Source organism: Pyrgilauda ruficollis, unplaced genomic scaffold (genome assembly GCF_017590135.1).
Source record: "Pyrgilauda ruficollis isolate IOZ18807 unplaced genomic scaffold, ASM1759013v1 scaffold44, whole genome shotgun sequence".
Classification (NCBI taxonomy): Eukaryota; Metazoa; Chordata; class Aves; order Passeriformes; family Passeridae; genus Pyrgilauda; species Pyrgilauda ruficollis.
This window is the reverse complement of record NW_024525934.1, coordinates 2,856,019-2,882,483: the sequence shown is the minus strand read 5'-3', so window position 1 is coordinate 2,882,483 and position 26,465 is coordinate 2,856,019. Positions and strand designations below refer to the sequence as shown.

Genomic DNA, 26,465 nt, shown 5'->3' with positions numbered 1-26,465 from the left:
GTGATCGTGCTGGGCTGTGAGCTGACGGCGTGGCCAAGGGTCTCGCCAGCGCAGGGCTGGCGCTGCTGCTCGGTGTCAGTCTGAGGAAGTTCCCGGCTACTCTTGGGTCTCTCCCTCTTCCTCCGGGGCAGCTCTCCCTCTGCCAGCGCTCTATGCTGGTTTATACGACCCTGCCGTGAAACCCGAGTGAGAGCCGAGAGATGGTGCCTCGGTCTGTGTGAGCTCTGAGAGCTGAGCCCCTGGCCGGTAAGGCTTATCCTACACTACACTTCCAAGGCATGTGGCGCTTGAGATCTGAGCACAAGTTAAATGTGGTGTTCCTTGCAGATGTAATATAATGCTTTTTCATTGAGAGTGTTTGCCTAGGGTTGACCTAGTACTTCTAAATACATAGATACATAGCTGGAAGATTCAGATAAGGGCAGAACCCATCTGTCTAATTAGTCCTGGAGATTTTTCACTGTCTAAACTGGAACACTGAGTAGTGGAGGTACAAACCCAACTTTTTTGTGACTTGTCTCTCCGTTGCCTTTTCTTTGGACTTTTGGTCCTGCAGTGTCTCTCACAGCAAGCGGTTCCTGTGCTGGAGAAACCATGTCTCACATAGGAAAGGAACCTGAAATTCCCACCCTCCACCCCCCCCAAAAAAAACCAAACCCAAGAAAGTGCCATTGCATCTTCAGCAAGCAAATCTGTGTTGTGGGGACAAGCAACCATAGTGATGAGCAGGCAGGACGTGTCAATGGTGCTGCCAGGGGTCTTGCTGGCTTGGGCAGACAACCAGAAGAATGGAGATAGTTCTCTGAAGAGAAAGAAATGTGGTGCAGCTGTGTCTGCCCATTTAATATCAGGCTTGTTGATTTATGTATTTGCTTGGATAGTTTCTGTGTGGGTGTTTTTCTGGAGTAGCAAGGTTTGAAGCAGGGACTCCTGGAGGGGGATGTCCTGATGGTAGCAGCATCCTTGTGAAGGTGCTGTAGGGCTGCTCCAGGGAGCAGAGGCAATAGGCTTGTCTGTGCCCCAAGTCAGGTGTCAGGACTGTAGGCTTGCTCTGGAGCCAGAAACATCCTAGGTGACAGCATGGTGTGTGCAGATTTATTGTGGCCACGGACAGGAAGCATTTCATCCGGGCAGAGTTGATGTGATGGCTGCATGGAACAAGGCAGTGTGCTCCCATTTTGTGTCACGGACTGTGAGCTGTAAGAGCTGCAGCATCCACTGCATCTCTGTGAGTGCAGGGAAGGAACCACCCTGGTGGGAGGGGGCTGGAGCTATAAGGCTGCCCCGCCTGACCTGCAAGGTTGGGATGGAGAGAATGGCACACTGGATCATTATTTAGATGTGGTGCTGAAGCCAAGAACTGAGTGGCTGTTGACTTCACATGTCTTAAAAAATATTAAATGTCTTAAGGGAATGCAAAGTGCACAACTGTTTGAAGCTTTGTATTGAAAAATGTGGAGCTCTTTGGTATTTTGGTGTTACGAAAATGAGCAGTTCTGCGGGTCATTCTTTGTGGGGAAAGAATAAGAGAGGCTGAAGGTTGCCCCAAAGAGGGACTGCTCCAACATGCCACTAGCAAACTTCAGATTTATCGTGCAAGAAGGTGGGTGCTTGGCGCTTTATAGGTCAGACCCTGAATCTGCCTGACAGTGGAGTGCTCAGTTTAGGTGCCTGTGTTGAAAGGCTGGCTTTAATGCAATCTAGAGTTTCCCCAACCCTCTCTGCAAAATGAGAATAGAGGGGTGAAGTCAAAATGTTTAGAAATAATTGTGTTTCTTAAACATTCAAGTCAGACGATGTCTGAAAAAAATTGCCTCTCTCATGTCCTGTGGGTAAGGTTTCTTGCAGAGGTGATACTTTTGCCATCAGGAAAGCAGAAAAAAAACCCAAACCCAACAAACAAGGCAAAATATTTTTTTCCCAAGGCTTAGTTTAGAGACAGAAGTGAGCTGCCCAATCTGTTTTTCTCTGTCCATGTTATAAAAAACTGGCAGTGTAATGCACATGTGCTGGAAAGGCCAACAAGTGGAAATAACCAAGGAGCTGATATGAAGATGAGCTGTTGCTGACACCTTGGTGTCCTTCAGTGTATCCTCTCTGGTGGGTTGTGGAAGGGACATTGCCAATAACTTCAATAACTCGTGTACCTGCATGTGCCCTGAACTGGGTGTGTTATCACTTTCAGAATGTTGCTTGCACTCTTGGAAAATATGTTCTTGAATCACCTGCATAGTACTACTGTCTCTCTTGTAAAGGTACTTGTCCACAGCAGTGAAGGAAAGAATTGCAATAATCTGTTTCAGTGATTTCTAAATATTTACTTGATGTAATATTGTGTTAAACACTGTAGTGTTGTGGTCAGCTGTTTTCATCTGTTGTGGACTATGGACTAAATAATGATTTTCACAAACATACTTTTTAATGTATTATAAGATGTATTATGGCCTTATAGATGTATTATGGCCTGACTTGATTTACAAGCAGGGATTTCAAAGTTCACATCTTGTTCTTGGTCTTATCTTAATGATAATGAGCTTGCTCATGTGATTTTGTGTAAAGTGTTGGCATCCACTATGGGCACGGGGCCTTTATCTGACACAGTGGAAGCTCAGCCTCCAAGCCTGTCTCCTGAGCAGGGGAAGCCCTGCAGGGCTCTACTTGGAGTGCTGCCAGGGGTAGAGGACCTGCCAAGAGCAGCTGGAAGTGACTTCAGGGCTGCAAGCAGCTGTCTGCTCTTGCTGCTCTCAGTGGGACCCCTCTACTTTTTCAGGTCTTCCCAGGTTAAAGGTTTAGGTTATGGAAATGCCTGCTGAAGTGGATCACTCAGTTGGGCTTTATAGTCAGTCCTTTAGTAAGTTCCTTTTAGTCCCTATAGTAAGTTCCTTTTCAGGACTTGACCTCCATCCCTGGCAGGGCATCTTGAGCCTCTTCTTTAATCTTGACTTGCTTTTAAGGTAACATCCCCAAGAGTGAGTTGTTCCAGGACTCATCATCTGTGGGTTGCTGGTTTACCACCCCCTTGAATGATGTGTGGTGAGCAGCCGTGGGATGCTTTTCCTCATCAATGTTTTTGAGCTTCTCCTAGGAGTTTATGCACACTCTCAAAAACCAAAGGTAGTTCAGTGAAGCTTTGCCTAATAACTATGAAGTCTCCCTTTACTAAACTGAAAATTTACTCACTCTGACCAGTACTGTGTTTATATTTCAGTATGTATTTAGAGTTGGACCTTTTTTGAATCTTCCATTGGTTTTTAAAGGAGTATTACTTATTAGTTGCTATTAACTTGTATTTCATTTTTTTCCCTCCACAGGTGGAAAAACTACTGGCAAATCAGTAAGTATTTTCCCTCATCAAAAGTTGCTCTGCTGATTCTCTTCGGGTTACATTGGTTTGGTAATGTTAGCAGTGCCCAAAATAAAAATCACCCTATAAACATACCTTAAATGTATACAATAAAGACTTACTGCCAAGTGTGCAAAAGCAGCCTAGTAACTTATAAATTCTAGCTAAGCATTAATTTGCTCAACGCCCTGATAAAATACTTGAAGAGCCTTTGCTGACTGAGCAGATGTTGGTAGGGAGGAGATTGGTCCCTGGAGCCCATGCTTCTTGCAGATGAGTTGAATCTTTGAACTGCAGCTGCTCTTGAATCTTTGAACTGCTGACGACATGTGTCTCAGGAACCCCAACTCTGCCTTTGTATTTCTTATCTTGCAAGGTTTTCCTCCACAGACTTTTCCTCAGCAGCCCAAGTCATAGCTCTGCAGCAGGGTGGTGGCATCCCCAGGGCAGGACACGGTTATGGAGGGAATTATAAAACATAACCTCCAGGTTACGTTTTTGGTGGTGTATCTGGAGCTTCCTGACCAATGAGGGTAACAACAGAAAAGGTTTTGGTAGATGTGCGTATGGGCACATGAATACTGTAAGAGAGGACAGTACAGTGCAAAACAAGGACAAGTAGACATCATATATTAGCAACGATTAATTGTATAGTCTCTTTTTGCTTGTAGCAACTTGGAAAAACAGAAGGCCTGGGTCACCTGGGAAAGACCCAGAAGCTTTCTCTTGCATGCCCCTGTCCATGCTCAGCTCCAGCTGTGACATGCAGACCCCCTCCAGTTTGGGGGCAGCCACTAAAAAACCACCAGTGGCTGCTGTGCCAGCATGGGAATGCAGGACAGCTCCACCAGGCATAGAAGCAGTGATGGCTTGAAGCAAAATTCTAGCCTTGCTGGATTGTGACCTCCCCAGACCAGCATGTAACCCCCTCCTAAAGAATAAGGTCTTGCGTAGGGTGATGTGCAAACATTGGAGAGGTTTGTGAGAACCTGAAGTGGTCAGAAGATTTTAGTGAGGTTTTGTGAAATTCAGGTGGAGATGGGTCCCACCAGTTCCTGGGCCAGGACTGCTCTGTCTTTCTTTTCCTCTGTAGGCAAATAAAGACATGGGGAGGTCTTTGTTCTGCTTCAGGAACAGACATTCCCTCCTCTCCACCTGGGCTACTCCCAATTATAAGTCACGCAGCCTGGGTTACTGTTTCAGTCACCAACTTAACGTGTGCTGAACCAGAACTTCAGTGTGTGACTCTCCATCCCGTGGCCATTTGCATGGCTTAGGGGAATGCTGTGTGGATGGGGAACAAGGCATTCTTCTCTGTGAATTCCAGCCCACCAACACCTGCGTCCAAGGTGGGAGTAGTTGTCCAAACTTCCTGCTGCTTTCAGCTGAAGGAAATGGGCATCCTCAAGTGAATTTTATCTAATTTTGGGATACATGTGAATAGTCTTCCTTTGGAAACACCTCTTTCTGCCAATGGAGGATGTGATAAATCAAGAGTGGCAAGTATAAATATAAAAATTTAGAGCTCAAAGTTTTTGTTCTCTAAAGCTAGAGGGTCACTTGCCTCAGCTGAGTTTGGGTTCTTGCTGTGAAGCCTGCTTATCATGGGTAAGATATGCAGTATCTACTTGGTTCTGCAAACAGTGAAGGTCAACGTTGTTCAGGCTGCTCAGGCATCCTCATGATTGAGTCAGATCAGGCAACAATTCTCCTGCCACTCTTATTTTCATTTCTTTTGCAGGATTCCCAAAAAAAGCCTGTTGTAGCACCCAAGTCTCCAAGTGCTGTGTTGTTTGTTGAGACTTTGCTGGAGACAGTGGCTCGCAATTCACTTGGGTCAGGCATGATTTCCCTGCCTCAGGTTTTTTCCTTTTGATCTGCAAAGTTAACTTCTTCCTGTTTCACACAAAATAAAGACTAGTTGAATTCCTAAACCTTTGCAATCCAAACAGTGCCATTTTTAATTAAGTGGAGCATGGGAAAGGACTGTTTTGCCTCTGGAATGTTCTGAAGCATCTTTAAAATCTGATTCTTTGATACCATAAAAAAGATTAAAAGGTAGGATTATGTGTAAATGGCATCCCCACTAATTTTAATATAAATTATATCATATATTCATCCACTGCATGAAGACAAGTAGGTGATCAGAAATTAAAGTTGCAGTTCTAGTGACCATGTCAGATTTGTACCTGATGTATGCTTTTTAACCGTTGTCTCAATGGCAAGAACTGCATGATGATGACCATGCACATGCCTCTTGCAGCAGGTGAAGGCTCAGTGAACCTGGCAGCTAAAGCCATGCCAATTTAGGTTAGGAATAAAGTCCTTTCTGTTATCAGGTTTGAAGAAATGAAAGATTCATCATCAAGCAGAGTATTTTTGAGGGCAAGAAGTTTTCCTGAGGGATTTCCTTGAATGAAAAGTGTAAATGTTCATTTGTTTTAATTACAAGTGCTTAAAAATAGCCCTGAGCTTCTAACTGGTGTGCTGCAGGGGTTTGGTGCATTTTTGGTTGGCCTTGGGTTTTGATATTTTGTTTTTCCAAAAACATTGGCTTTTTGCATATTTTTGGATATCCGTGAAGATTGCTGTAAGGGTTAGGTGCTGGAGACCTCAAATGTACATAGTGGAACACTTGCAGGTCATTTCTAGCATTGCTAAAGCTCTCTTGCAAAGGGCAGATAAGTGTGCAGACCTCTCGGGACCAAGAGAGGAAAGTGAAAACTGACTTTGGTTCAGGTAAACTACTGTCATCCCACAGAAGCCTGTGCAGTGTACAGACCCTGAGTACCTACCCACTCCCACTGAGTCCATGTTGAGCTTGCTTGAGTGTGGGTTGCAGTGAAGAGTGTTAGTCTGGGTTGTGCAGCTCTGAGCTCACATTGTCTCTTGCCTCCAGGTGCTCTGCTTTGGCTTCCCTTTGAGCATTTTCTTCATTGTCATCAATGAGTTCTGCGAGCGGTTCTCCTACTATGGCATGAAAGGTACATCCCTTGTCTCCTTGTGCTGAGCATTATCGAGGCCTGACTTGGGTTTGTAACCTGTTGTTTTGTTGTTCTTCCTACAGCTGTGCTCACTTTGTATTTCTCACGTTTCCTACACTGGGAAGACAACTTTGCCACTGCCATCTACCACACATTTGTTGCTCTGTGTTACTTGACGCCGATCCTTGGAGCAATCATTGCGGACTCTTGGCTGGGAAAATTTAAGTGAGTACTTCCTCAGAAAGCAGTCAAAGATCTTGAAAGCTCACCTAAAACCAGTGTCACTTAAACCATCACCTAAAACTGCAGCTGTGAGCAATAGTTTCAGAGCTGGTGTTGACTGCTCCAGGATAGTTTGTTTTATTTCACCAAAGCTTGAGGTTTTCATTGATTCAGCTCAGACTTGAAACTGCACTGTGAATTAACAAATGTTCCACTTCTGCTAGTTGGTTAAGTGTGGTAACATGCTTTCTGAGCATGCTGCGTGTTTTTCCTCTCACCTGGGCAAAATGTAAGCAAAATTAAGGAGAGTGTTCACCAAGCTTTGAAAATAGATTACGGAGGCTATAATAACATAGGCAGTCTCTTTACCTGTTGCAAGTGGCCAATGAAATAGTGAATTACTGTGTTGTCTGGTGTTAACTGGGCCTTAGAATAAGTTTTAAAATAGTGTGCGATTTCAGAATTGACAGATCAGTGAGGAGTCTTACTGAGTAGCAATTCTTTCTCTAAATGATGTCTTTTGTGTCTTTAGCTGCAGGCTAGTTGGTCAGGATAGTGCCAGTGCAGCGCTTTGAAATGTAACCAACTTATTTCCAACAGCTTTATCTCCCTCTCCTTTCCTGATATTTTAATTCTAAAAGTGTTTACTTTGCCTGAGAAAAAGCACTGTACAGATTTTATGGATGGTTATGAGCCAATAATGTAAGCAGTGTTGCCAAAGGTCTCCCAGAGATTAGCGATGTGCTGTGCAGTCAGCTGCATTGTCTCCTTCCGCTGTAGGGACAGCCCCTGGGAGCCCAGGGCTGCAACCACGGCCCTGTGTGCTCTTTGCAGCTGCTCTGAGCACTGCAAACTCACTGCAACTAGCTGGATGTCTTACAGATTGCAGCCTAAATATATTGTGCACTTGCTTGTCTAGATGCTGTGGTTTGTTTTTAAATTTATTTTGGCTTTTTCATGTTTTATCAAGATGAAACTTAGCAGACCTTGCATGTCTTCTCCTTTGGTACTTGGATATGCCAATGCTGCAACTGAAAGGCCCAGACCTTTAACAGAAGCTTGTTAGGATGGCCTAAACAACAGAAAACATGCTTTAGGATATACCATTAGTCTTTAACACCCACAAATGCAGCAAGGTGTCATGAGGAAGGCTTAAACGAGAATTTTTAAAAATCTATGATGTCAAGAGGAAGAGGAGATAACCTAGGTACTCTTAAGCACTCTTAAAGGAGAGACTCCAATCTTCCACAGTCCATGTACTTGGTGTAGTGTCTGTCAAGAAATGTGATGGGACGTGCTCACATATTGTTGGATGTGAATTTCTTGAGGAAAATAGTACAGAAACCACAGTAATTTTTTAAATTGTGTGCTGTCAATGCAGTGCCAATTAAGTAAGTCTTTGCAGTGGGTTTATAAGCCTCACAAATAGAACTCAGAAGTTTCACTCCTGATCAGCTCGGGTTCCACTTTAATTGGAGACTTTTTCCCAGGTTGCTAGGTAAATAAAGTAACTAGATGGAAGTGCTATTTAAAAACCAACCCATTCAACTGTGTCTGTTATGTCTGTAATTTTTGTTAAATAACCCTAAACAGCAGACTTCATGTTCCCCGCCTTTTTTTTTTTTTTTTTTTTTTTTTTTTTTTTTTTTTGGTACACTACAGGCAAGGGCAATTTTAAGTCAGAGAAACCTTGTTTTAAAGTGAGGGAAACTTGGTCAATGTCCCTCTTGTGCCAGGGTGCTGCTCCAAGCTTGCTGTGAGGATCTCTTGTCAAGTAGTTGGGTTGTTCTTGGTCTTTGAGCATTGTCCTTCATTCTCCTGCCTTGCACTTGGTTTGGGACTACTCCTGAAAACAGGGTTTTTTAATATTTTCACATCATTGCATTGTTTTCCTCCTGCTTTTTCTCCAAACTGGAGACCTGTGTCTGTGCCTGTTGTGAACGGACGCCCACCCAAGGACACAAATGAACATGGGTTAAGCTTCAGCCATGTACTTCAGGTCCAACAAAGTGAAAATGGAACATGTTTTTGCTTACAGAAAAGAGGATTGGACCCTCAAGCCAGGGTGGGAGGGCTGGTGATTATGCTGTACTATCATCCTAGGCACCTCCTGGCCAAGGTAGTCAGGCTGAAAGACTGCAGCCTGGACTCTTCAGTGCAGCTCTCACTCAGATCTGAGTGTAAAAATGTTGGTATGCTTACAGCAAAGAAGGTGGGGGTATAGAGTTGTTGTTCACAACAGTATTTCATGGGAATTTCCATGTTTGAAGCAGATTTTTGATTTCTCTTTTTTCTTGACTTGTTCAACTAAAATATAAAATAACATAGTGAATGTTTAATGATACTTAAATCAGTGTAAATTGCAGATTTTAGTGTTGCAGGGTAGTTCATTTGATCTTCAGCACATGAAAAATATGAAAGTGGCATTCTTGAGTTGGTCATTAAAAAGGCAACCACTGAAGATATTGTGACCTAGTGATACCTATAGAAAATCCATTTGTTATGATGCCTTAATTAATTAAAGGCTACCTTAATTAATTAAAAGCTATCTAGAATAATAATAATAAAAAGAATAGAAATACTGTGGCAGTGGCATGTGGCCAGATTTTTATAGTAGCTTCTGACAAGTTTCATCCATAACTTATTGTATCTGTTAGTTTTTTTCATTACCAGGATTCTTTAAGAAGTCTGCATTAGCTGTGTAATTATCTGTGTGTAAACATATTTAAGAAAATGTATCTCCTCTCTTGACAACAGGACCATTCTCTACCTGTCCATTGTTTATGCAATTGGGCAGGCAGTGCTGTCCGTGGGCTCCATAAATGACCTGACGGATCACAACCAAGATGGCTCTCCCGATACTATCGCAGTGAACATGTGAGTTGCCTTGTACAAATTTTTTGTCCCAAGCGGATGAAACATGGGACAACTTTAGTTTATGTTACTTGAATTTCAACTGTCTTTCAACCAATCTATTATGTATGCTATAAGAACTAACACAATTTTTTTTTCTTTTCTCCTCTGTTCCAGTGCTCTGTCCATAGTTGGCTTGATCCTTATTGCCTTTGGTACTGGTGGGATCAAACCCTGTGTGTCAGCGTTTGGTGGAGATCAGTTTGAAGATGATCAGGTAACAATGTCTTTCAGATTTTCAGTTATACAGATACTCTAACTAATGTTTGACTGTTACAGTACTCTAGTAATATACATGTTTAGATAGATGCATTACTGCAGGGTTTTCCTGAGGAGCTGAAGAAGGAGCTAGTTAATTATTTGTCTTGAACTTTGAATATAGAGGTGCTGTTTTTTTGATCTAGGCTCATTAATGTGGCTAAGCCTTTCTAAACATCTTCCTTTTTTTACTGTAGGAAAAGCAAAGAGGTACCTTCTTCTCTCTCTTTTATTTGTCCATTAATGCTGGAAGTCTCTTATCTACTTTAATCACTCCAATTATCAGAGGTAAGGTGACATGTTTGTTGACAATTGTTAAACACCAGAAAAGGCGTGTTGGGTTGCAGTCCAGTCTGGTTTAAATTAAAATTCTGTTCTCTGACACACTGGAGTTATCTAGCAAATAGTCTTCAGTGTGTCATCCAGCTTCTCAGAGATGAGGTACTCTCAAAAACAAGCCAGCTGAAGATCTTCATTGCCTTTAGGGTCAGAAGTACTAGATCTGAAAAGATGTGCTGGAGCTAGCATCTTGTATGCCTAATGCAGATCTTAATTCCACTAAGGTACAAATGTGTCACATCTTGCAACACCTTTAAAATTATCACACTAGAAAGAATTGTATTGCTTCCTGGGGGAAAGGAAGGGGAGAGAGAGCCTTCTCCTCTGGAAATGTGCCCATGCTAAGTACAGAAGCATCTCTGCATGTAGGAGTATATTCATCCATGTGAGAAAGTAAATAATTTTTCATATTGTTAAATAAGAAAGTTATGTTCTCTTTTGCTTGTGAAGAATAGCATGATCCTAAACAAAAGCCAGCAATTTGCTAGCCTATATGCATATGGATTTCTGTGGCAAGCTTGCACAGATGGTGCTGTATGGATGCACCTGCCAGCAGTTTCAGAAGGCTGTTTTTCTCAAAGGCCTTCTGGAAATAGCATATGAATTCTGGAATAACACAAAAGCTGAACTTCTGGCCTTGGGATTTCTTGACTGGAAAAGACCCTGTAGAAGAGTTGGATGTTTGCTTAAAGCAAATTCTGTCCTTTCCCAAAAAAAAGGAAGTAGAGATGCATAAGGCACAGCATGTAGTTTGCTTCCTTGCTGATACAGGGTGAAAAATTCCTTGGAAAAAAAAAGACAAATTGAGTTGAGAGAAGTGCTAACCTGTTTCAACCTGGAAAGGTTTGACTAGAAGACTAATACAACTAAATCAAGACATTAATTGTCTGCAAGCTAACATTTTTTTCCAAATCATACTCTCTAATTCTCCTCTTAGAAGAAGTATGGTGAAGAATGTAATAATTTTGTTTAGTCTTTTATTTTATACTGCTGAAGTCAGTAAGAGTCAAATCTTTCTTTGACTAATGCCAAGGAGGGGAGGGGGCTGGTGATTGTGATTTTGTTTTTGATTTCAACTAGCTACACTTACATCACTAGAATCTTTGTTTCTGAACTTAGCCCAAAACTTTTGTAATCTAGTTCCTTTCTCACTAATTACATGCTTTTGACCTTTCCAGTGTAATTCTTCATATCTCAGTGTAAAACTAGATGTAAATTTCCTGTGAGGAGATCCTGAGAGGCATTAGGCTGTTTGGCCTGGAGAAGAGAAGGCAAAGGGGACATTTTGTCAAAGTATAAAAATAGCTGATGGGAAATGAAGAGGATGGAGCCAGGCTTTCCTCAGTGGTACCCAGTGTCAGGTCAAGGGGCAATGGGCACAAGCTGAAATACAGGAGGTTCCTGAACATCAGGAAACGCTTTTTCACTCTGAGGGTGATCAACAATTGGCACAGGCTGCCAGAGAGGTTGTGGAGTCTCCATCCATGGAAATACTCAAAAGCCATCTGGACACAGTCCTAGACAATTGCTTCCAGGTAGCCCTAGTTGAGCAGGGTGCTTGGCCCAGATGATGCCCAGAGGTCCCTTCCAACCTGAACTGTTCTGTGATACATAAATCCCCTTTCCAATAATGAGAGAAGTTGGATACTGATCCTCCACTCTGAGGATGTCAGTAGACTGAATTGTTGTTCCCCTGTGAGTTTTCAGTGAATGCCAAGAACAGAAACCATATGGAAAACATCAGCAGTGCTGACTGGGACTTTTGTTTGATGTTATTTTTACTTTAGCTTCAGAGTGTGGCATTCATACCAAACAGGAATGTTACCCGCTTGCTTTTGGAGTTCCTGCTATCCTCATGGCTGTTGCCTTGGGTAGGTGATCCTCTTGCCATCCTGTTGCCTTGGTAATTAGATGATAACAATCTCAGAATAATGAAAATGTGATAGAAATCTCCAGGTATTGACCTCTACCAGTACTGATAATTTCTGCTATTTTTGACTTGAAATTTTTTCTTGGGTGGGAAGGTGGGTGGGAATAATCTGAAGCACTCGCTTTCATAGAAGAGTCTGATTTGCCAGGAGAGTTGGATGGGGCCAGGCTGAGGCATGAATATATCTTTGAATTCTGTACATTATGTAAACTACTGGCTCTGTTTCTTGGATTACTGGTGTGTACAAATTGATCTTTTGAATGCAGTATGAGACCTCTCAGAAAATGTGTGTTTTGGACATTATCTCTAGTCCAGGATTATAAACTGTGTGAGTTAATTGTCCCTGAGCTGGAGAAATCCTGTATTTGATATGCCAGTAATTCTCAAACACCTGCATTTTTACCAGCTGTGCTACAGGTCAATCCCTGAGCCTTACTGCTGACCAAGAAACTGGGGGTGCCATTATGTACCACAGCATCCCTCATGGTCCTTGTCCTTCTTGGTCCTGACTGGGAGCCCACCTGGCTTGCAGTGACCTCACCTTGCCTGTGAGCCCAGCCCAGGCTGGACGGTGGCTGTGGGGGTTTGCCTGTGTCCTGCCCTGCATGTGGGACCATGAGGCTGAGCAATGTGCCTGGGAGCAGAGGACACCTTGGCCAGTCCTGCAGTTTGGGCAGAGCCTTGTGTGTCCCTGCATGATGTGAGCTGCAGCATTGTGAGCTCCCGAGAAGGAGCCCCTACAGCAAGGCCAGAGTTAAAGTCCTAAATGCCCTTGTTTTGACCATCCCTCAGTTGAGCAAATCTCCCACTAAGTACTTACTGTAAGTGTCGCCAGATTTATGAATAGAAGCAATCTGCTGGTATTAATTTGATTGGTCTTACTGTATGATAGCATGTGAATCGGCAATTGCATTGCTTCTTGGGAGGCTTATTCCCACCCTTATTACCTCCTTGATTTGCAGTTTCCATACCAAATTATTTGCCGCTATTTTAATTTATTCCTGAGTTGCTTTTCTGTTTGCATATTGTAGTTGTGTTCGTAATTGGAAACAGAATGTACAAGAAAGTTAAACCACAAGGAAATGTAATGCTTGAATTTTCCAAATGTGTCGGAGTAAGTACTGCTTACATTCCCCAAACCCGTGGCAGTGATTCCCAAAGCTGTTCTGTAAATGTGCCTAAATCAGAAATCTCTCTTAATATGAGGAAAGATTCTGAAGTTTTTTGCTTTATTACAGAAGGCTTCTTACTGACACCTCCACATTTAAGGTGTCTTTTTCTCTATATCTTGATTTATGTGTGGATTTATACAGATAGGAAACAAAAGAAGGTGTCAGTGTTATGTAAAAATATAATCCAACTTTTGGGAATCATTCCTTCCATATTTGTGCCCCTTTATGCAGAAAGAGGTAAACATGCCTTGAGCTGAGTCAAGAGCAGAGCTACTAGTGCATCTTATCAGCAAGAACTTATTACTTATTAAAAGAATATTATTTACAATGCAGAAGTTTATTGATCCCCACTGTGTTAAGGAAATTCTGGGGGTTGCACATCAGTGTGATCCTGCAAGGAAAGGAGTGGGATCTACATGAATAGCGCCGCATGTCCCATCTTTGCAGAGCCTCAACTTTGAGATCACATTTATTCATGTACGAGTTTCTTCATTTTCCATTGTTGTGATTTGACATTGGCCAAATGCCAGGCACCCATGCAATGGGTTTTCTTAGCTTTTTTTGTTACAGCTGGGCAAAGAAGTGGGAAAAAGATCAAAGGAGGTCTCATGAGCTGAGACAAGGACTGGGAAGAAAAAAAACCAAATACCCCCAAGGGTAAAACAGGTTCAAATATAAAGACATAAAATTGACTATCAACAGAGACAGAGTAGGACAATGAGAAGCAAAAATAAGCTTTCAAAACACTTTTCCCCCCTCAGCTCCTCCCTCTTTCTCAATGACAGTGCAGAAAAACAGGTAGCGGAGATCTTCGTCAGTTCATCATTTGAGATCATTTCTGTTTTGAGTTAATCATTTCTGTTTGCTCAGAGAGAGAAGTCTTTTTTCTGCTGTGTCATGGGGTCCCTCCCACAGGCAAACAGTCATACCAGAATTGTTGTGGCATGGGTCACTTGTCCACCGAGGGTAGCTTTTTAAGGATAGGCTGTTCTAGTTTAGAAGCAAGGGCTCTTTCTATCTCTGGGAGCGGGGGCCCTCTCTCTCTCAGATCTCCCACTAGACCACAGCTTTCTCTAACATTCACCTGCTCCCGTGTAAGCACTTTCCCCATGGGCTGTGAGTGGATCTCTGCACCTGCCATGGACTTCATGCATTATAAGGGGACAGTCTGTTTTACTGTAGTCCTCACCATGGCTTGCAGAGGAACCTCAGCTCTGATGCTTGAAGCACTTCCTCCCCCTCTTTCTTCTCCACTGACCCTGGTGCCGCCATGTTGTTTTGCCTTATGTCCTCACTTCCTTCTCTTCTCTGACTTAAACTGTTGCTTGTAGGTACCATTGTCAACAAGTTGCAGTGATTCAAAGATTGTTGCAGGATCCTGCAGCACAGAGAAGTTGATCTTATCTAGGTTCTACATCTGGGAATAGCTTGTCATGCTTCTGCTGTTGGCTGGGTGGTCCCGCTGCCATTGTGCATGTACTGGCAGCTGTGGTGGTGCTGGTGCAATTTAATGTCTCTCTTCATGTGGGGTGTTGGGAAGGAGAAGCTGCTCCACCACCCCTGCCCTTTTTGCTCGCAGTGCAGTTAGTTAGGGGCAGTTAGGCAGGGTCCTCACCAAGCCAGTGTATTGTTGTGGGCAGTGCCAACATGGCGCTTCCCCACTTTTGGGGAAGAAACTGCACGTGCCCTGTTCTTTCTTCTTAAATATGTCATCACAGGGCATTACCAACCTCTCAAACTGGGTCAGCAGTGTGTCCATCTTCAGAGCCATCAGAGATTGGCTCTGTCAGACATGGTGGAAGCTGTGGCACTCCCTCACTACCAAAAGTCAGGCAGTGCCAAATCAACACACCCCTACAGATCTGCCAACTTTATACAGCTCAGCCTGTTGCCTATCTTGCAAGCACTGTCAAAAGCAAATCTCTGTAGGTGACTTCGGCCATTGCTTAGTCTGCTGCTCCTAAGGCTCAGCTTGGCTGTAAATGTTATTCCATGCAGAAAATCTTAGGAGTTCTTTGGGACCATATTTGTGTATATTCAATGTCAAAGGGTGAGACATACCTACATAGATGGAGCTTGTCATAGGTGCTTCTCTCCTACAGCCATTCAGCTCGGAAAACCTGTGCATATGACACTACTCTATTTACTGCTGTATATAAGTAAGTCTGAAGAAGGCAGATCTTCCAGCTCCTCACAGCAACCCATGTTGAGAGGGACTGCTCTGAGCTGTTTGGTCCACCTAACCCCAGGTGCACGCTCTGCTGGTTATGAAGTGTGAGGCCTTCAAAACAACATTCCCCTAGATGATTGGAGCAGATAACAGAAGTCAAGTCACCTGTAGCACCCTCTAAACACAAGAAGTGAGGAGCATCATCTCTAATGACAAACCAGTTTGTAGTTTTAAATATTTGTATCACCACTAAACATAACTGTCTCTCCTCAGTTTGCCATCAAAAACAGGTTTCGTCATCGCAGCAAGGAGTTCCCCAAGAGAGAGCACTGGCTGGACTGGGCAAGTGAGAAGTATGATGTAAGTACTGGGGGAGCCTCCTGAGCTGTGACATCTGCTGACCCTCAGCTTCTCTCTGTCTGCTCTGATCCATTGCCTCATGCGCTCTCCATCATTCAGTAGCTGACCTGGCCAATCCTCAGTGTTCTTCTGGCATTGCGGGTTATCTCCTCAGCTCCTGTGGGAGAAAGTAGAGCTGTGTGACTGAATGCTCTGTGTAATCATAGGTTGTCCAGGGAAATTCAAGGGAGACAAAAAAATACTTTCTCTTGCCAAAAAAATACAGACATTTAAGTTTTTTGGTTAGGAAAATAGCAAGCATTATCTTTCCTTCTCTTTTTCCTGTCTCTCATGGCGGCAGAGGGGAAGAGGGAAATGATGCTGCCTGTCAGGATTAATGCACAGAGCCATATTACTTGTCTTGGTATGAAACATCAGAATTATGCTTTGGAATTTCAGTTTAAGTGGGTAAACACTGCATCCCCTCCACACTCAGTACAATTTCTTATCATGACTCTCAAAGCCTTGTATCCCATAGTTCCCAACATGTCCCTTGCCTATTATCCTCTCTGCCCTGTTGCCAATGGCAGCACAAACCTTAGCCTGTCACCTTTTTTTTCCTTTGCCTGTATGCTTTGTTCGTATGTGAAATTCCTCAGTTGCCTATTGCTCAAATGCCCACTTCACAAAGAGCTGAATCTCTTGCTGCCATCAGTGTACATGCAAAGAGGCCCAAGTCTTTGTGGTATCAGTCACCTTTAACCAGCAGCCCTTCCCACATACACAAGCAGACTTTGTACTGTTTTAACAGAAATCATCAGAGGTAGCCACAACACGCAAAGTTGAATGTGTGGGTAAACATTACATGATGGGTCTTTACCTGTTGCTGTGATGCAAGTAGCAGTCTGAAACTGTCTTTTTTTTTCCTTTCTTTTTTGAACCAATTCTTCTTGTGTAATTTTTATTTTCTGCAGAAACGACTGATTGCTCAGATAAAGATGGTGTTGAGGGTGCTTTTCCTTTACATCCCTCTCCCCATGTTCTGGGCAGTTTTTGACCAGCAGGTAAGTAGCAATGGTTGGGCTTGGTAAGTAGAGCTGTACCATGTCAGTCTCTACAGGAGTATGGAAAAAAAAATTCTTTATCATGGTTTTATTGCAAAGGGGTAGTCACTGAGTCACGTCAGTACAAGATGATCTGCAGCCAGGAGCAATCTTGGTTTATCTGAGTATACCCAGGACAGATTCAGTGACCAAGGCCTCTCCAAATCTTGTATCAGCCTGGACTCAGGGGACGAAACAATAATTTAAAGTTTTCTTAGTGCTAATTGCTGAGAAGAAAACGAATTCTTTCTTCAATTTTCAGTTGTCAGATGAAATTTAGGGTCCTTGTGTAAATCAGCTGGAGAACCAGGGTTTAAATGATCTGGATGTCAGTTTGCTTAATCACTCATACCCTGTTATAAATACCTTACACCTTCAAGCAGAAATATAAGCCTGTAATTCCCATTTACTTGGTGGACTGGGTTCTCAAGACACACAAAAGCATCATTCATAGTTAAGCACTGAAGTATGAATTTAGGAAGATGCTTGAGAGAACCGGGGGTGAAAGCCTTATCCAAGTCAGACAGGAGGAAGTTTGGTCCAGACTCCCCATATCTTACTGCTTCAGTCCAGTGCCTGTGAGCTGCAGCTGCCAGTGTGACCTGTTGCAATTGGAGCTGTGAATTTCTGCTATGAAATTCAGAGCTCAGTACTCATTCCATGGGTAATATCTCGGGCAGTGCTGTGTCTTGGGTGGCTGAGGGATCTTGTCACAGATGCAGTGGTAGCGTTCTTGTCTCATCCTGGGCTCAGGCCTGAAGTCTGCCCGGCTTGTCCCAGCCACAGGCAGGTTTCTGGGGCAGAGGGCTCCAGACAGGTCAGGCCCTGGCTTGTCCTCTGGCTCTGGGCAGTGGGAGGGAAGGATGGGTGAGGGGGATGTGTGGGCTGCTGGGGCTCAGGCCGGTGGCACATGGGCCCTGGGGTGGCTCCTATGCCCAGCACATGGCAGTGCCCTGCACAGGATGGTCCTGCCCTCTCTCCAGCTGATTTCTGCACTGAGTTACTTTCTGCTGTGTTTCACAAAACAAGTAAAGGAAATCGAATGGGCCATGAGGCTCACTTTGTTCAAAGGTTTATATTGCAGACAACACTCCCATAGCAAGCTAGCTTTATTTTTTCTTGTATTGCATGTCTTTTCCAACACTTCACTAATGAAAACAATTCAAAAGGAACTTTGGAACACTGATTTACTGTGACACCTAATTTCTTCTTCTCTTTTTAAGGGGTCAAGATGGCCACTGCAAGCCACAACAATGAATGGGGATTTTGTAGGTTACTTTTTATTTAGTTTTTCTTTAATTAACACTTTTCAGACCCGTTTTATATGTTGTCACAATATTAAAAACTATTTATTTTTTTCTTCACCAGGGTTTTCACATTCAACCAGACCAAATGCAGGTATGTTAATTTTGTATCTGCCAGTTTCAAGTACTTCTGAAAGATTGTATACCTATTGCCCTTACTTATAAAAAGCACTTTGAAAAATACTTAATTTTTCTCTCATGTTCATCTTCCCTAGATTGTGAATCCAATCCTGATTGTTGTAATGGTCCCAGTTGTAGATTCTCTGGTTTATCCTTTAATCAAGAAATGCAAGCTGAATTTTACGTAAGTTGATGTAATTATCTGATTTCAACAGAGGCTCATTTTTGTGGTTTCTTTAACTGGCTCTTCCAGCCCTAAAGTAACAAGAGCAAGCATTCAGCTAAGGATGAAAGAAAACTGTATTTAAAAGGGTTTAATATTTTAAAGAAATGAAATATTAAAAAAAAACCCAGAATACTGCAAATGGTATGTATAGGCATCACAGATTAGAAGAGGAGAATCTAAGAGAAGAGGAACAATGTTTTTCAGTTAAGGACAACATCTTTTGATTGCAGAAGAGATGATCTCGATTGTTTTCCATATCCCTTATGTCTATCCCCTCTCCAGAAGAATAGGAGGTAGAAATGCAACATACATCCTTGGTGTTTGTCATGCTTTGGGCTAAAAAACAACTGAGGCACAAGACATTTCCTCTTCAGTCTCAGCTGGGAGTCTGGTTTACTGGACCCTTCTAGGTGGAGCTTTGGGGACATTGCACATTGTTTTTCAATGTTGGTAATGAAGTGGCTAGCAGTTGCAAGAGTGCTTGGAGAGGCAGAAGAGAATACAGTTCTTCAAATAATTTTCAGACAGCTAAGGCGCACTGCTGTTTTTCCATACAGCTGTTAAATATCTGGAGTGTGTGCTGTGCTGGGAACACTGCCATTCATTTGTGGATATTCTGCACTGGATAAATGATGCCACAAATGACATCTATACTCTAAATCTGTCCTTACAGCTTAACTGCATGCAAGTAGATGTCTCTTAATTGAATAAATTTCCCTGATTGTTTTTGTTCGATCTTATTTAAACACAGCAATATGGAGACAAGTTGTCAGTCTGTTTTTAAAGGCGTATCTTCTTGTCTCTTGTTTTACAGCTAACAACTGTATTGGGTTGGGTTTTTTCTTCCTACAAAACCAGATTTTTTCAGGAACCTAATAATCATGGTCAGTCAATGTTTGAGCCCAGCAGATGCAGAGTAACAGGTTATTAGGATACTGCAGGAAAGATGTATTTCCTGATAGTGTAACTATGAATTGAGAGGTTCCCAGCTCAGCAGAACACTTTCTGTAATAACATCAGCCCTCCAAATGGTGATAATATGCCAGTTGTGGCCATTTGAGTTTCCCAGGGTGGAAAGAAAAACCAAGCAGCTGAAGCTTTGAATTGGCACTTCTCTTAAATCTTACATGTCTTTTGTTGTACCAGGCCCCTGAAGAAGATGACTGTGGGGATGTTCCTTGGCTCTCTGGCTTTTGTTGCTGCTGCTCTTGTGCAAGTGCAAATAGATGTAAGTTCAGCCACATGCAAGTATTTACCATTAATACTTAGCTAATAATTCAGGAAAAAAAAAAAAAAAAGGTGTGTTTAAGGGGAAAATGGACCAAGACTCCTAAATTTGCAGCCAATGATATAAGCATAGAAGCGGAGGGGAAATCTATTGCAATACTGTTGTTAACACATAAAATTAACAAGCAACAAACACCATTCTGCAAAACATCACATTACAGTTAACACAAATCATGCATGAAAGGCAACCTCAAACTGAGACTAAACTGAGACTAAAAACTGGAAACCAGACACTTGCTTGGCCTACCAGAGGGCAGCTTTGTATGTTTGACCTCTTCTGAGATTTAGACTGGAGGTGAAGTGTGATAGTCTGGGAAGCATCATCACAGCAGGAGCAAGATGACACTTGTTGAAGGAAGGATTTGTCTCCCCTAACCTTCCTTGCCCCAAAGGGAGGTGCCATGCCTGAACCCAATGAATCTTTCCCCTGTAGCTGGGATGTTGGCAACACCTCTGGGTGGTGATCCATTGCACCCCAAGATCTGAGTAGCGGTCTAGAGGTGCCTGTTGTGGATGAGAGATTTCTTTCCTAAGGCAACTTGTGAGACTAGTAACAAAACCTGATTCCAGTCTCCACTGTCACAGTCACAGACCAGCAGGCAAACACTAATCTTCAACATGAAATAATAAAGATTACAGTAATTATAGTAACTTTTCCAAGTGACTTAGGGCACTGATTTTACTTTTTTTTCTGTACTCTAGAAAACCTATCCAGTTTTCCCTGCAGCTGGGCAAACTCAAATTAAATTAATAAATCTGGGTGCTGTTCCTGCAACAGTTAAATTCCAGCCTCAACTTCAGACTGTGGATGTAGCACCTAATAAAGAGGTAAGTAAGGGCAGATGTGCAATATTAAAAAAAAATTAAAACTAATTATGCTAAAAATTAATGGAGTAAGTCAGAGTAATTCTTAACTAATGGTTCAAAATTGATTATTTTCTAGGGCATTTTTACTCCAATAATTTTACTGAGTTCTCTTTTTTTTTTGTTTGTTTTTGGGTTTTTTTGTTTGTTTGTTTGTTTTTTGGGGTTTTTTTTGTTTTTTTTTGTATTGTGGAATGAATTGTTAACGAAAACACAGCGGTTGAAGAAATAGTAACTATGTTAATATTTGAAGTATTACTACTTTGTTCTGACAAGAATAGGTTTTTTTCCAAGAAACTTTCATAAACTTAAGTGGCTTGGAACTAGATGAAAATTTCACTCTTGTTAAAAAGGTTCCATTTCCTAAAAGTAGCCCCATCCTGAAGTAAATGTCCATTCAGCTCCCGTGAGCTGCTGCTATTACTGTCAGGAATGACTTACCTGAACAGGGAGCTTCTTCTGTGGCCACATCACACATTAGGCTTCATATTTTGCTGCCTGAGAACTTTTTCAGGTTCTAATACAGCACAGCACTGGTAGTTCTATTGACAGCAAAATGTGGTGGCTCTGATGGATGTTTTTGATAAGGGATCTTAGAAAGTGTGTTCTCTGATAGCCTGGAGTTCTGTTTCCCTTGAAGAGGAGAGATCTTACTCCAACCTCCTCCAAATTTGCCTCACATAGGAACAGCGTTGTGAGGAGAAGATAAGGGCACCCAAATTGTGTACTGTCAGGGAATTGATGTACCATGGTACATACCTGAAAATGAAAGCTATAGAACGCTCTATTCCCTATTACAGACGCCATCATCCAGATGTGGATTATAAAGTGCTTTTGATAATCCTATAAAACAAAGGCCTATCTTAGTGTGGTACTAACATGTTTACTAATGGTTTAAGTATGTTATGTTGAATAAATGTGTTTTGAATATTTAAAACATATCATTACTGCTTTTTGGAAAATGCAGCATCAAGTCTTATGCTACTGCTTCTTCTGTGGCTGAATAGAATTTCTCTTGGTGGTTATGGTAAGCCTGATTTATCTGGAGCAAGAAACAGGAAATCAGAAGAGCTATTCCATAATGCTTGTGGGAAGCTCATGTAACTTTGAACTTGTTTAACCAATTAAAGTAATAAAAAATAATGATCAAATGGAATTAATGCTTGATGTAGAAAACAAATAAAAAATGAAAGTTAGGTGATGTTCGTGATCTCTGGCACTTCAGAAGTAACATGTATAAACTTCTGACCCTCCCAAGAGCCTTCAACGTTCCCTCAAAAGTGTAGACAAATATGCAGTTGCACATAAATCCATTGCAATTTGTCTTTGTAGACTGGCTACTTGACATTTGAGACTTCTAAGCTGCAATCATTAGACATAATTTCTGCATATCAAAATAAAACTGAGGATTTGAAGCTGCATGAGGGACAGCGCTACACTTTGGCATTTAAATGGATTCCACCACACATCAATTCTACTTGGGTAAGTCTGCTTATTTCTTAAGATATAAATCAATGTTCTGAAAAGCATCTATGTGGAGTGTGTGAAGCTGAGAGGACAAGCTCTGGATAAATTTTTTCCATTGTCTTGTTTTCTGTCTCTCCTTATCTCTGCTGTACCTAGTAAGTCCTAGTAGGACTGGTATGCTGCAGAGAGTACACCAGGATGTCCTTTAGAAAAAAAAAAATACCAATGTCTTATGTATCTTGACAACTACACTTTCGCCAATACTTAGGTGTGTGGTCATACAGTGTTTTCTAGTAGATGTGTGTGCTAGTAGGAACCTAAAGAGGAAGGTCTGGAGTCTTGCTCTGAAGCCTCTGTTAATTCCCTCTGCTGTGTAATAGTGCATGTTTAAGCTGTTCTCTGATGCCAACAACATATTTTGATTATGGTCTCTTCCACCAGAGAGAGGACAATGTCACGTCAAAACCAAATGATGGAAAAAGTCTTGTCAGGTAGAGTTTTCTTGGTGTCTACATTTTGACAGGAGTGTGACTCTCTCTTCAATCTTGGGTCTTTGGGTAGCCTCTTCTTGTTGAAGTAAAGTTTTCTGTACTGTAGGAACTCACCTTTTGCTGGACACATCCCTTGACATTTTAGGGGATGGGATAATATCTGAGTCATGATTCACTTAAATTATCTTGCACACGTGCTTTGAGTGTAATTTAGCTAAAATTGGAAGCGTATGCTTTGTTCCATTGCCTAGATTTTTTATTGAACAAATGGTATGGATTACATATCTATACCTTGTTTTTAATCTTGCATTAGAGGTATCCAAGATAACCTCTCCCCTCTCTGCTTTTCTTCTGCATCTCCCACTTCAGATGCATTACCTACTGGTTGTAGTAGTGGCTCGCTTTTGATGTTCTCCTAAGGCAGTGGGCTGATGGGAGTGTAACTGGCTTTTTGTATTAGCTACATTTCTAGGAGATTTAAGAGTTCTTTCCAGAATGTTAATAGAATTTTTTAAAAAAAGGTATTAAATGGGAAGACTTGATACTTGTTGTGCTGCCAATATATAACAAAAAGTAAAACATGTATTCTCTGACTTCTGCTTGTTTTGTGTAGTATTTAATCACTCTTCCATTTTAAAGGTTCATAAACAATTTCAATTTTACTGTCAATGTTACTATGGATGACATGGTTTTTGGAGAACTGGATCCTCTTTCTGTCAGTAATTACAGCGCTGTTCCACATCCAGGCTGGTAAGCATTATCCTTTATCCTAATTTAATCTCCTAGGCCTACCTGCCCTTGGGAAAAGGGCACAGAGCTTTTTTAAACATGTGATGCACACAATTGACTATATCTATGATCTCAGCTGTGGGTTTTGGGTTTTTTCTTTTTCAGGTCATATACAATTAGGGCTTCAATGCCTCAATACAATTGTACAGTTGGTTCAAAGGAATTTGGATATGGTGCTGTCTATACCATTTCACTTGATGATGTGAGTTGCCACTGCTATTGGATGGACAATATAGAATTCCTTTCCATCTTGATACTTCAATTAAAAAAACACTTGTAGAATTATTCCTCTTGTCTTTAATCCTTAAATTTCCTCTTGTCTACCATATATAAGTATATATGATAGAATTCTGGTATCCTAAACAGGACAATAAGCCATTATTAACTATAAAAATAATTATGGTTATGATAATACATAATGCAAGAATTCATGATCACCACTAATGGCCTTAAACCTTTAGCCTTGTTAGACACTACAGATTTGAATGAAGTGGGCTGTAAAAAAGCTATACTTTATAGCTAGGTATGCAGTGCTTCATGTGCAATATTTGTTATTTACTCTGAACTTTCTATATGATTATAGAACTGCTTAGAATGCCTTAACTGTGCACACTCATTATTACTGTTCCTAACATGCTGTTTTAATTTCCAGTGTGTTGAAAACAAACTTATCATTACACACTTTGAAGATATTGCACCAAATACAGTCCATATGGCTTGGCAGATCCCTCAGTATTTTCTTCTTACATGTGCAGAAGTGCTGTTCTCTGTCACTGGGCTGGAGTTTTCATACTCACAGGTAGGTATTCTTTTTCCTGAGCTAAGAATCTTGGTGCAAGTTAAGATCTTCCATGATGCATTGTTTTTAAGTGGTGCTGTGCTGCTGCTTTGATCCCTATGCCCCTCACAGCTCCTAGAAGGACTGTATAGGCTGATGCAAGTTGGCCCAGTTTCAAATAGGATTTGGTGTTTTCCATGAAGCTATGGTGAGTTATATCATTTGAAGACTTGACTACCAGTCCTCAAATTTCCTTCTCCCATGTAACTATCCATTGAAAATAAGTGCAACTGTACTGCTGCAATAAAACCAAACTGGAGAGCTCTCAAATATAAAATGATGAAGTAGTGACGCATCATCTCCACAAGAGTTTACTCCGTACAGCCTTTTCATTAGCCTTTTAGTGTTTAGTTATACACTTTTAATTCCTTTGTCTCCTGACTCCGCTTTAGTAGCTGTGTGTATTTCTTCTCTTAATTTCCAATCTAGAAACTGCAGCGATGGAAATGTTGTCAGGTGTGATTTGCTAGGTGATGCACTCAATTTCTTCATGTCATGTGTGCCATGTATTCCTGAGATGTAAAATTACACCTGTGCACATGTTAGTTACTCGGTGTGTGTAAGTAAAAGGTGTTATAGTTAGTGTGCTCGTGGTCTCTTGCTCCTCAAAGCCTTCTCCAGACCTGTTTAGCTCTCTAGCAATTTTTAATGTCAAAAAATAAATTTAAAAACAGCCCCAACCACCACAAAACCTAGCAAACCATGACATCCTCTTCCCCACAGAGAAACAGTGTTTATTGTAAGGTAAAGATTGCAGTAAATGCATCAGAAAATAAATGAAACCACGGAAACTTAAATGTGTGTCTCCACAGGCCCCGTCTAACATGAAGGCAGTGCTGCAGGCAGGATGGCTGCTGACTGTGGCTGTTGGTAACATAATTGTCCTTATTGTGGCTGGGGTATCTGCAATCCAAAAGCAGGTAAGCATGCAAGCAGTAGGTGTGCCATTATATTACACTGGGAGAAAACAGTTCCAATCCAGTGGCTAATGATGGCAGATAAATAGTTTTCTGCAAAGATTTCTACTTACCTATTACTTGCCATCCTTAACTCTTGTTGGCAGGCTCCTTTGCTTGCAAGCAGCAGTTTCTAGCATCTCTGCAATAAATTTCTTCTCATGGTATAGAAAGTCTGTGAACTTTTGAGCTGAAATTCTGCATGAATGGAATAAAACCTACCAAAGTTCTGTTAATTGCTAATGAGCCTTCACCTGCATACCACAGCCTTGCCACATCCCTTCTTCTGGCTTCATTGGTTTCAAATCTCATTATATGTGGCATAAAAACTATGTCTGTCCTGGTGAAGAGCAGTTGTAGAAGAGTTTCTATTTATTAGTGTTGCTCAGTAATGAATAAAAATGGATATCTGAGAGAGGGAAGAGCTTGTCTCTGAAACAGCTCTGGCAGTTGCCAGTTTAAGCTAAATTAAATCAGAAAGAGCATGAAACAGAGATTTTGAGGCTTTTCAGGCAGAGTTTCTGATCTTTGCCCACATTTGTGGTCACTAGGTCAGCTGTAAAAATTTTTAAGTGGAAGCAGAATCAGTGCCAGCCTGGTTTAGAGATCTGACCAAAATGAAGGGGCTGAGTTTCCTTCTCAGTCTTTCATTCAATTCCCACTTCCTCCAGGAAAAGGATGTTGCAGAATTTTTCAGCATTCACAGAATTTTTATCTTTTCAGTGAAGATAGAAATGCTGAAAGAGCCTCAATTCTGGGTTGCTTTAATACGTATTATATACTTAATTAATACTTAGTCCTGTAAGCCATAGGATACTTGTTATGTACACTCAGTTTCACATTTTGAGCTTCCTTCCTGAAGATACTAAAATAGTGTAATAATGAAGTAAATATTGGTGGATAAATTCTGCTTTTTTTTTTTTTTTTTTTTTTTTTTTTCAGTGGGCAGAATATGTGCTGTTTGCTGCCCTGCTGTTGGTAGTTTGCGTCATTTTTGCTGTCATGGCTTCTTTTTATACCTATATTGATTCAAATGAGATTGAAGCTCAGTTCAGCAAGGAAGAAAAGGAAGAAGACAAGAAGGATCGAGACAGCAATGAAAAGGGAGCTGAAACTGATTCTCGACTGTAAAAGCTGTATTCAAGGAGTGTTTGTAAATCATGGAATCATGGAAATCCCACTCATTCTCCTGCAGTCAGAGGAATCAGGGTATCAGTAATAACACCTCTGGATTACGTGTCTTGTGGAAGACATTAAGCAAAACTGTTTTAACTTAAGTTGCAGCCTCTGTAGGGAAGCAACGGGAAAATATTGTTCTCTCTCTTGTACTGAATGTGGTATCCTGAAGAA

General features: G+C 41.6%; 1 protein-coding gene across 1 annotated transcript; it reads left to right on the top strand.

The window, feature by feature from the left end:
• The first annotated feature begins 200 nt into the window (after positions 1-200).
• On the top strand, positions 201-26,465 carry SLC15A1 (solute carrier family 15 member 1). Its single transcript, XM_041478298.1, has 23 exons — positions 201-211; positions 3,086-3,122; positions 6,243-6,327; positions 6,411-6,552; positions 9,307-9,426; positions 9,580-9,679; positions 9,918-10,008; positions 11,847-11,930; positions 13,021-13,103; positions 15,605-15,691; positions 16,645-16,734; positions 17,997-18,041; positions 18,142-18,171; positions 18,293-18,381; positions 19,570-19,651; positions 20,413-20,538; positions 21,907-22,056; positions 22,483-22,532; positions 23,172-23,282; positions 23,427-23,523; positions 23,974-24,120; positions 24,972-25,079; positions 26,058-26,465. Exons 1-23 carry the CDS (start codon positions 201-203, stop codon positions 26,244-26,246), a joined length of 2,154 nt encoding a protein of 717 aa, XP_041334232.1. The 3' UTR covers positions 26,247-26,465.

Coding starts and splice junctions, on each gene's coding strand:
- SLC15A1 (XM_041478298.1), top strand. Junction 6,328..6,410: donor CTCCTACTATGGCATGAAAG/GTACATCCCTTG, acceptor TTCTTCCTACAG/CTGTGCTCACTTTGTATTTC. Junction 23,283..23,426: donor GCTGTTCCACATCCAGGCTG/GTAAGCATTATC, acceptor TTTCTTTTTCAG/GTCATATACAATTAGGGCTT.